Source organism: Cryptotermes secundus, unplaced genomic scaffold (genome assembly GCF_002891405.2).
Source record: "Cryptotermes secundus unplaced genomic scaffold, Csec_1.0 scaffold286, whole genome shotgun sequence".
NCBI lineage: Eukaryota > Metazoa > Arthropoda > Insecta > Blattodea > Kalotermitidae > Cryptotermes > Cryptotermes secundus.
Window position 1 is genome coordinate 1,965,163 of NW_019736399.1, and position 12,022 is coordinate 1,977,184.

A 12,022-nucleotide genomic window follows, 5' to 3' on the forward strand; every position below is an offset into this window, starting at 1 on the left:
ACTAACCGCTTGAGCTATGGCGCGGCCGCATTTTAAGCCTCACTTACTTATGGAGCTGAGCCCTTCTTGAGGAGAGGCCAAATCTGCAGCTACTCACTAATTTCCCAGCATTTTATGGAATCCGAAGGTTCATTACCGTGTTCAAAAGAGCCCTCCACTGGTCCCTATCCTGAGCCAGATCAATCTAATCCATACCATCCCATCTCTCTAGGATTCATTTTAATATGTTGCACCCACCTACGCCTTTGTCTTCTCAGTGGTCTCTTTCCTTCTTGCTTTCCCACCAATATCCTATATGCATTCCTCTTCTCCCCCATTCGTGCTACATGCCCTGCCCACCTCATCCTCCATGACTTTATCATTCTAATTATACTTCGAGAAGAGTACAAGTTATGAAGCTCCTCATTACGCAGTTTTCTCCAGCCTCCTGTCACTTCATCCCTCTTCGGTCCAAATATTCTCCTTAGCGCCCTGTTCTCAAACACCCTCAGTCTATGTTCTTCCCTTAATGTTAGAGACCAAGTTTTACACCAATACAGAACCGCCGGCAAAATTATAGTTTTGTATATTCTAATTTTTATGTTTTTGGACAGCAAACAAGAAGACTAAAAGTTCTGGACTGAATGGTATGTAAAAATAAATACACGCTTTACAGTTCAGTAATGGAAATGCGTAAATCACAACACCTGAGGATGGCCCCAAGGGTCGAAACAATTAGTGGATCGTAAGTTTTCTTTTATTGCTAGTGGGGTGGGACTAAGTCCCTTGTACTGCGGCCACTTCTGGCCTATTGTACCAGCACCAGATGATAGGTGAAGGTGATTGTGGAGCGATTGGTGGAAAGAAGATTGGCAGGGGAAACCGAAGTACTCGGAGAAAACCTGCCCCAGCGCCACTTTGTCCACCACAAATCCCACTTGAACAGACCCGGGATTAAACCCGGGCCGTCAAGGTGGGAAGCCAGCGACTAACCGCTTGAGCTATGGCGCGGCCCGGAACATAGTTGCGTTGACGGTGGAATTTGTATTATTAGTTTATGTACACCTACTGTAGGAGGTGCGTCACTTATTATGGACTGGTACGTGTATAATTGAGCGTTCCGCATGAGGAACTGTATATCCCAATTCGTAACACTGCCTGCTCTTAGCACATCACCGCTAAAACGCCCCTTACTTCAAAGCTTACGTAAATGACGGCCCGTGACGTCATACTTATCCTGAATACATTTATTTGCTTCTTAATGGAACGCCGTCGAGTTCCTACGTGCCTTCACGAGTTTAAGGAAAATAGATATGGGTTTCGAAAATGCACGTCTTTCCGTTCGAAATTGCTTACACTGACTTCTTGAACAGTGTCTCTTGGCGCAGTTGACGTCGCGAAGTGGAGAAAGTTGAGAGGAGCGGCGACTGGTGAGATGTTTAGACCGCCTCTGTGGTTTAGTGGTCAGAGTTCCTGGCTGCAGATCGATTCCCGGCGCTACCACATTTTCTGAGAAGTAGTGGGTCTGGAACGGGGTCCACTCAGCCTCGTGAGGATAATTGAGGAGCTATTTCAAGGAAATAGCGGCTCTGGTCTAGAAAAGCGAGATTAACGGCCGTGGGGATTCTTTGCGCTGACCTCGCGACACCCTCTATCCGCTAAAGTTGGCACCAACTTCGCCGACAAGCGGCGGTCACTCGATCGGTATAGTTCACTTGCGGACTACAGGCAACGGAGTATATTTTTGTATGTGTAAAGGTGGGCCATAGTAATTTGGCCCATGCACCGCGACCATCACTGATCTATTGTGCTTCTCCTTTGGTTAATCCTTTATTAATCCTACCCTTCAGATGAAATGTAGTGCCCTATTTATGGGGGCGTCATAATAGTCTGGCCCAGGTGACGAAATCTTAAATAAGCTATGGCCTCACAGTCACATAGGATATGTGTGGCTGATTGAACCTCTCCTATGCACCTTTCACATGTGGGATCATCTGTCAATTCCAGTGTGAAAACGTATCCTTTAAGGTGACAGTCCTATCACCCATCTTAATTGGTCTCGACACAACAAACAAACGAGACTTCCGTTAAATTCTCGTGGAGTCTTGCACAGATTCGTTATATCGTCATGTGGTTTCTCTGTGAAATATTATTAGCCATATGCTTGAAGGAAAATATGGTTCTTCTTGTGGGCCTGAAAGTATAATGTCTTATAGAAGTTTTGTTCAGGAGTCTTCCCATCCCCTCTCGTTTTGTGTCCTCTTTTTGTAACTTTTCTTCTCATAATCATAAATGTAAACACTGGATTATGCAACTTGTCCGAATTGGAAAGTACTAACAATTTCACAACTTCTGAAGTGTTTGATGTTTTTATTTTGCAGTGTAGCCGGTTTCTGGAAGAGCCGTGTTGAGGAGAGCGAACAGACTCCGTGGCCAGCTACTTCATTCATTTCGGCAACACATGAAGATGAACAACGCCAAAAAGAACAAAATGGAGAGACTGAATATCCTAAAATGGCCTCTGTTCTGCCTTCACCTCCAGCATTCACGCGAGGCTCCCATAGACGATACATGAATCATCTGATTCGGTCAAATTCAAGCGAGAAACTCGACGTTAATTCCCACGTAAAATCGGAAGATGCTTCCTTAACGGAGGGTAGTTTTGTAGAAGCCGGAGATAACATTTGTTCGACAAATCGCAACACTGCAACTGCAGGGAGAACAACCAACGATCATAGCTCAAAATTTCACAAGGTAGATTCACTAGCAGAGAAACAGTCGGTAACTACCGTTCCTGGTGTTGATAATAAAAACTACGTCGTAAGTAATAGAAATGTTAATTCAAGAGCTGGCCGCCTGAAGTCGCTGGTATCGTTATGTTCACGAACTGCCAGCGATATGAGGGGGCCCATGTTGCCTTCAACAAACGGTGTTGAAGCAGATGGTGGGGTGGTTGTTGACAATGAGGGTGACGCCCCTTCCTCCTCCTCTTTCCTCTCCTTCACACACCCTTTATCGTTAAGGGACATAACATGCCAGTGTGATGTGGAAGCCGAAGAAAGTCCGTCAACAGGCGAAAAATGTAACACAAAGAAAGGTACGAAGGGAAGGCAGAGGAAGACGGGTGCAATAACGGGAGGCTGGACCCAGTCAGCAGGAGCTGTACAGGATATAGCAGCACACGCGCCAGCGGTGTTGCGTTTCCCTTGTGTAGAGAAACTGATTCACAAGTATACAGTTATGATTGCGGAACAGAGGACACGTGCGCTAGCAGAGAAACAAGTTGAAAACCAGTCCAGGAGGAAACAAAAGCAAGGTAATATAGAAAATCATTCTTCTAACCAGAGTCAGGAGTTTTCTAGCAATTCTGCGAAACAGCAAAAGCATAATTCCGAACTTGCAAAACCGTCAACGAAACATTCACACGAAAAAGCCATACGAGGGCAAGTAACAACAGAAAGCAGTGACTTTTGCCAGTGTTCACAGGAACATGTGCAGTTTATTATCGATCGTGTGGGCGATTCGACTAGACAGATTGATGATCGTGAAGTATTTGCAGAACATTCGACGAAATATGTGCAACAATACCATGGTGAAACTATGGACTCGTCTGCGGGACTACAGGAACAAAGGGGAAATAAAAATACCACAAAACTGCATACACAACTTCCGTTGCAATGTGAGTGTGATAATGGTAAGATAGAACATACGACAAGCCATTTACGACATAGCCATACCCAAAATTACGTGAGTGGGTCTCAGGAACAAGGCGAATATCACGGAAATCATTCAAGAGATTGGATGGAACTTCGCGGGCAGTGTCACGTGCGTAATCGTCTTACTGATCATGATCCGAAAATGCATTCCCAACCAGAAATAAATGACGATTGTATAAATGTTACTCAGTCACAACATTGGAACGATGCTGCAGGACAAGAAGCCAGTCATCTGCGACAGGTGTGTCAAGAAAACAATAAAGAAGAGACTGATATACTCCAGCAAGCGACCGAATCACTGACCTCACTGTTTATCAAGCCATCAAGTGACGTCACACCGAACGTTAGTCACGTAGGTGGCAGTGCAGCATCTGCCAGAGGAGAGGAAGGTCGTCATAGTTTAATGTTGCCACGCGCTTCAAAGCGATCGGTGAGCCCCGGCTCAGATGAAGGCTGTTCAGTAGCGCTTCCACCTGAATGTAGCCTGACTCCTTGTAGCAGTGAGGATGATATCGTGAAGAGACTGGTGGAAAAATCAACAGCCAGATGGACCTGGCCACCTGTGAATAATGACCAAGATACTGAGTTACAGGGACCAGGCCGCAGACAAGAATATGGACGATACGGAAGCTCAGATTCAGCTGTCTGTCTGTTGCCAAGCGACGATGAAAGGAAGCTTCAAATGAAGGATCCCGGAATTTCTTTACATCAGACAAGTACTGATTATAGCAATATTACAGAGTTTGTAACTTCTGAAGAGAAATCTTCTGACAAAGCTATGGTGTTTGATCGATACGTGGACAAAGCATCGGATGTGTCGTTTGATTTGGTTAATTTGCAGTATATATGGAGGCATGGGCCATCTTCGAAGGAGTCTGATATATTTCCTGATGAAGTCAGTAGACGAAACAGTGGCGATAATGACGATGCTTGGTTTGAGGAAATACGGGATAATGCAAAGGAAGCAGCGTGCGATGATATCTGTGACAGTGGCATAGACAGGGATACCTTCCTCCTCGGTAGTACTGGGGAATCGTGTTGGGACTTCGGTTCTGTGGAAGGAAAGACTGATCTAGTCGATAGCAGATATCAGATAGATACATCTCCTGCTAGTGATGGATACTCCTGCAGTTACAGGCAGAAACAGATTAGGAAACTGAGGAGTATGATAAGCTGTGAAAGTGGAGTGGTCGAAGATGAAGATTGCAGTAGAAAAAGCAGCACAGCTGAAGATGTTGAGAATGATGACGGGTATCTCGTGGAACTTCGACGTCAGTCTGCACAGAGTTTCCAAACAGATGACGACGAATCGAGTGCGACTTCACAGTATCGACAATGGAGGACTCCCTCAGTGGTAGTGAGTGATTATTCGGATGATGTCCCGTACTTTACGTCAGTGACCCTTGAAGAGCTGGAGCAACTTGAGGACGCGTCGGCCTCGGAATGTGCAAGCGGCGCGAGTTCTGTGAGTGGTAGCGTAGGTGTCAGTGCTCTGGATACGGAGTACGCCCTCAGGACCCCAGAGAGGAAAGCGTCGGACTGCAGTACTTGTAGCACTCTGAGCGGAGACGAAGATGCCAGCTGTGACGCCCTCCTGCAGCCTGTTAGGACCAGACAAAAGGTAGGGCACCAAGTTCATCTGTTATCTCTGTATTTCGTTGTCCCCCCCACGATTTTGATGTGGCAATTGTGAGCAAAGTAATGTACAGCTAAGTCATCTAAGCAAGAAATTTTGAAAAAAACAAAAACAAACAAACAAACACACGTAATGATTTTTAGTCTCTCTCAGGTTCTTCATCGTATGTCTTGAGGAAACTCTCTCTCTGTGCTACAAAATAGTAATGATGTTGTGTGAGGTTTTGGTAACACTGTGCGCCGATAGGGCGCTGCACGCAGTGCTCCCAGGTAGTATTAATTAGATCGGCATGTGGCTCTGTCGTTATTTTCGTGAAAAATGTTTTTTTCATATCCACATTTTGCATTTTCTTTTTTTCATTGTTGGTTGTTATGATTGGATTGTGAGTAGGTGGAGCCCCTAGTGAATTAATAGGTGTACAGTTAATTGTCGAGCCGGGATAGCTCAGTCGGTATAGCGACTGACTACGGGCTGGACGACCGAGGGGTCAGAGTTCGAGTCCCGATAGGGTCAAGAATTTTCTCGTCTCCGTGTCGTCCAGATAGGCTTTGGGGCCTACCGAACCTCCTATCCAATGGGTACCGGGGGTGTTTTCCCGGGGGGTAAAACGGCCTGGGCGTGAAGATGACCACTTACGTCCAGCTATTACCGAGGTCAAGAAAATATAGATCTATACATCCACCCCCTATACGCCTTCATGGCGTAGTGCTTAATTAGTTAAGTACAGAGACAACTTTACCTTACAGATAATTGTCTATTAACGTGTATGGACCCCGTTGGGTAAGATTTCTGATACCGATACCCAAAATGCCGGATAAACCCTCAGAATTTCGAACGGTCCCATTGTTTGATGTTATGTATCTATGTACAGAATTTCTGTTCTCCACAGTTATGGGTCTTGAAGTGAATGAAAGTCACACATTGTGACGCTAGTGCCAAAGGGTTTCGTGTCTTAATAAATGAACACGCATAGGCTAGCGCAGGAGAGTCATATAGGCCCTGTCACGTTTCATCTTTACGTTATATAAACCGTGCAGCTGAAACGCGATGTTAAAACCGTCGAGTTTCATCTAAACCCGTCAGATGTCTCAGACCCGTGAGTAAATTACGTAATCCTTGAAACTAATTAAGGTGGATGAATAATAAACAGGGCAGTTAATGCTCGTAATAACTTTTTTTTTTCTTGGCACTACAGCCCCAGTGGGCCTAACCCCACCTCCATGAACTTCTCCGTTTACTTCGGTTTTTCTAGATCTTACACATTCGGTAGGACTCCTTGGGCGGGTGATCAGCTCGTCGCAAGGCCTCTACCTGTACACAAACACAGAAAAACGCACACACACACACTAAACATCCATGCCCTGAGTGAGATTCAAATCCAAGCGAGCGAAGACAGTACATGCCCGTAATAACTTACAGACCCAAAATGTCAGTCACATACTCAGACAAATATTAATAGTTCCTCTAAGCTCCTCAGCTAAAGTTGCTGTTTAAGTGAAACCAAACCAAAATCGAAATGTTTCGGGCGAGCCTTATAAAACAGAGTCTGAACGTCCTTATTTTTGGCGCTGTTGCGAGGGGACAAGGTGACTTGAAGAATTTATTATTATTATATTCGTTTAGCTGTACTTGGTCTCTGACATTAAGGGAGGAACATAGACTGAGGGTGTTTGAGAACAGGGCGCTAAGGAGAATATTTGGACCGAAGAGGGATGAAGTGACAGGAGGTTGGAGAGAACTGCATAATGAGGAGCTTCATAACTCGTACTCTTCTCCAATTATAATTAGAATGATTAAGTCAAGGAGGATGAGATGGGCAGGGCATGTAGCAGGAATGGGGGAGACGAATGCATATAGGATATTGGTGGGAAAGCCAGAAGGAAAGAGACCACAATGAAGACCAAGGCGTAGGTGGGTGGACAATATTAAAATGGATCTTAGAGACATAGGATGGGATGGATTGGATTGATCTGGCTCAGGATAGGGACCAGTGGAGGGCTCTTGTGAACACGGTAATGAACCTTTGGGTTCCATAAAATGCTGGGAAATTCTTGAGTAGCTGCAGATTTTGCTTCTCCTCAAGAAGGGCTCAGCTCCATGAGTAAGTAAGTAAGTAAGTAAGTAATATGCGTTTAGCTGTATTGTTAGGCCTATACATTGTTGTCCCATACCTCATTTTCTCTTGTAGTAACGGCATGTGATCTGATAAAGTTTTCCTTTTACGTACATATCGATCATCGATTTAAAAACGTATTCCAAACATAATCTGCTTTTGTCAGTGGGCTTGGTTGCTTGTTACATTAATTTATCATACCGTGGCAGACGTTTGCTGATGACGGTGTCCGCGCGGTCTAAGGCATGAACCGTCTTCGCTCGTTCGAATACTGGGGTCGTGAGTTCGAATCCCACTGAGGCATGGATGTCTGTGTGCGTTTTTGTTCTGTGTTTGTGCTGTCCTGTGTAGGTAGAGGCCTTGCGACGGGCTGATCCCCATCCAAGGAGTCCTACCAACTGTGTAAAAGATCTAGAAACTGGAAAAGACAGACTCATAGATTGATAGACAGACAGACGTTATCATTTATCCTCCCCCATTCTTCCGCGTAGCCCGGGATAGCGCAGTCGGTATGGCGACAGGCTACGGGCTGGACGACCGAGGGATCGGAGTTCGAGTTCCGGTACGGTCAAGAATTTTCTCGACATAGTCCAGACCGGCTCTGGGGCTCACCCAGCCTCCTATCCAATGGGTACCGGAGGCTCTTTCCACAGGAGGAGTAAAGCGGCCGGGGCGTGAAGCTTACCATTCACCTCCCAGGTGTTGCCGCTTTGAAGAAAACGTGGATCTATACATCCACTCCCCCATACGTCTTCATGGCGTGGTGCTTAATTAGTTAATTACAAGGACCTTATCTTTGTTATTATTATTATCACCACCACCACCTACTAAGTTAAAACTTTGATTTTTGTTATTATTACTGTTTTGTTATCATCATTATTACCCAGACGTTATACGTAAATTTCCTTGTTTTGTACTTTGTGTGTTTTTTCTTTCACTCGTGCCCCCTTTGTAATTGGCCCCTTGGGCTGTTGAGCGAGCACTCAGATAAATAAAAATTGAATTGAATTATAATTCATCTGCAAGGGTTGAGCTCGTCAGTGCGTTCCGTCCTCACGCCCCGGCAATTCAGTCTTTGAGGATTAACTCTGTTTTTGCTGGAGCAGGTTACCTGTCTGGCGAGCTCGTCTTGGAGGACGAGGGTTTTTATTCAGTTTCCTTCCTATAGACAGGCTGTCTACCTTGGCTAACGAGTCCTGTCTTTTCGCCATGTAACCCTTACCAGGTGCTACCCAGTGGAATCCGGAGCCCTCATAAGGCAGGGTCGCCACTCCTTGTAGTTGTGCTGTGACTTATGGGAGTTCAACCTTGCTAGCTCCATCATTACTATTGTAAGATATTATCAAGTTAGGGACGGTCTTTGTGTTTGTAATTTTAATTATGGACGGTATTTTATACATCATTTCTAAAAATACTTATAACCTCACTTCATAGAAAATGTCATGTTTAGAATAGGATTGCATATAGGATTTTGGTGGGAAAGCCAGAAAGAAAGAGGCCACTAGGAAAACCCAGACGTAGGCGGGAGAATAATATTAAAACTGATCTTAGAGAGATGGAATGGGGTTGTATGGATTGGATTCATGTGTTTCAGGATAGGGACCAGTGGAGGGCTCTTGTGAACGCTGTGATGAACCTTCGGCTTCAATAAAAGTTGGGAATTTATTGTGGAGCTGAACAACTGGAGGCTTCTCAAGAAGGACTAAGCTCTATGGACTTAGTTACTAGCTCCAGCGATCCATTGAGTGTAGTTGTGAAACAGAGTCGAAAGTTTTGCAAGGCTCCCATGTAGCTCCACGGAGTCAAAAGAATTAACCTAACATCACATACACGTGGTGCTATCCAGAAGTTCCCGAAATATATTAATACGAGTAAAAACTATTACGACTTACCTGGATCTTATTCTGCACCATCACCTTCAAAGTAGTCCCCTTGGGAGCGCATGCACCTCTCTCAGCGTTTCTGCCGCTTTTCAAATGCATCCTGGAAGTCTTTCCTTGTTAGGGTGTTTAGTACCGTCTGCGTTTCCGCTTGAATTTCCTCAACTGTATCAAATCTTCGCCTCTTCAACTTGATTTTCATCTTGGGGAAGAGAAAGAAGTCGCATGGAGCTAATTCTGGCGAGTACGGTGGGTGGGGAACAACTGCCATCTTGTTTTTAGCCAAAAATTCCTGTACAGTGTAAGCCGTATGCGGTCGTGCGTTGTCATGGTGGAGTACCCAGTCGTTCGTGCACCACTTCTCTGGACGTTTTCTCCTCATGTTTTCCCTCAAACGCCTTAGAACATCGCGATAGAACTCTTTATTGACTGTTTGACCAGGGGGGCGAACTCCTTGTGAACAATCCCGTCAATATAAAAAACACAGATCAACGTGGACTTAATGTTGCTCTTGACTTGTCGAGCTTTTTTTTTGGCCGAGGTGAAGAAGGGCTCTTCCATTGCGACGATTGCTGCTTGCTTTCAGGGTCGTAGCCATAAACCCAATTTCCGTCACCAGTGACAACCATCGAAAGAAAGTTTGGATCCTCTTGAAGCTGTTGCTGAAGTTCCCTGCAGACTACCAAGCGATGCTGCTTCTGTTCATTTTGCTGCAGTCGTGGCACAAACTTTGCCGCAGTCCTCCTCATGTTCAGTTCCTCTGACAAAATTCGTTGACGTGTACCATAATTTAGTCCCAAGGTGTTACAGAGGTCTTGGATGGTCAGTCTACGATCTTGCAGAATCAGATCCCTAACTTTCNTCAGCCATCGCAAAACCGCAAACTCACGGAAACACAAAAATGGAAATACGTTCACCAACAATAAACCCAATCACTCAACTCGACACCGCTTGCCACTGATTCAAGAAGGGTGTGTGGGGAGACACCTAGCGGTATTTAGATGTACTCATAACCATTCGCGCGCAAAATTCAAATTTCGGGAACTTTTTGATACACCACGTATTTGGAAGGTCTGCTACCCTGTAACATTTCAGGACCATATATTTCGTGCCATAATTGTTACTCCCATCTAAAAAATTCGCTCGTCAGTCAGTGCTTTTATTATTTATGATAGGAATTTAATGTCAGTGATTCGAGGTTCGATTCCCATCAGGGACAAAATATTCTTCTCTTCTCCGCATAGCCAAACTCAGCCTCGCATTCAGTGGGTACTCATGCCTATTTCTTCGCACGTAAAGTCGCCAGGACGTGAAGCTGACCGCTCACATTCACGAATTTTTAAGATTAAGAATGCATGGAGCTATATAAACCCCCATACGCCTTCGTGGCATGGTGTTAAAACTATACCTGTTTCCTTATTTCCTTCCACCACCTTCCGTTTCTGCTTGTTTTCTTCCCCATATATGTCTTGCTATCACTTCTTTGTCTCTTCCCTATTCCCCTTGTTCTATGTTTCTACTCCTTCCCCTTCGTCTTTTTATTCATTCTCCTTCTTCAGAATCCCAGCCCGGACAATTAAATGTTTAGCGCCCGAATGGGTTAACAACGAAATCGCAGTGACGATCAGATTTTATTACGTAATTTCCGCATTTTGAAAGCGAACCATGTCATTCCTTTGTGACACACAGCTCCATTTGCATAGTTCATACACCGACACAGCGGCAACTCGTGACTTGGTCCCAGCTGTCCTGGCTGAGGTACCAGAAGTTTGTCTGCGTCCCTCCAGGCAGTACTTTATAAAGTAGGCCATGGAGCCAAGTCGTTCTTGAGAAAGAATTTCCCAACATGTTACGCAACCCTAAGGTTCATTACCATGTTCTCAAGAGTCCCTTACTGGTCCCTAACCTTATCCAGATTAATCCAATCCATACCACCCCAACCTATTTCTCCAAGGTCCATTTTAATATTACCCCAGGCCAAGGCAGTTTCTTTCTAGAACTCTTTCGGTTTATCATTTACAGTCATAGTACCAAAATTTCATTCAACGTCTTGGATTTGACATCACAGCGGTGAACATGGAGGCCCGTATCGGAACCAGGTTTTCCTCACATGATTCATTGTGCACAATGCTTGGCTTACTCTGAGGGCGGAAACAGCACGTTTCTCCGAAACGTCGCTGAACTTTTAGTGGACCAAATGATGTCACATTCCTAAAGATGGCCCTTATCGATGTTATTAAACTCGTCCGCACAGAGAGATGACTTGTTAATAATACTTACTTAATCCGTTCTTGTACCTTACGGTGTCGAGGTTGTTTTTCATTTTGATCATTTTACAGACGGTACGACTCCTTGAACGAGTGATCAGCTCGTCACAAGGCCTCTGTCTAAACACAGGACAACACAAACACAGAATAAACACATACATATACCAAACATCCATGTCTTGTGTGGGATTTGAACCCACGATCCCGGCTTCCGAGCGAGTGAAGACAGTACATGCCTTAGACCGCTTGGCTACCGTGACCGGTAATGTATAAAGATGGTGGTGATGATAATTCAATTCAATTCGTGTTTATTTACGTGCAAACTTAACAGCACAGTGGCCAATTACAAAGTTAGCAAGAGTACACAGAAAAACACAAAAATAATTAAAGAGCACAATACAAAATATGAGAGTCTATATAATAGCAATAAA

General features: G+C 44.7%; 1 protein-coding gene across 1 annotated transcript in view; it reads left to right on the forward strand.

Annotated features, from left to right (window-relative positions):
• The window catches only part of LOC111869848, a 365,921-nt gene that overhangs the window by 32,820 nt on the left and 321,079 nt on the right, over nt 1–12,022 (forward strand). Inside the window, exon 3 of the mRNA XM_023861680.2 lies at nt 2,361–5,316. Within this exon, the coding sequence (XP_023717448.1) occupies nt 2,361–5,316 (2,956 nt within the window). The remainder of the gene's footprint in view (nt 1–2,360; nt 5,317–12,022) is intronic.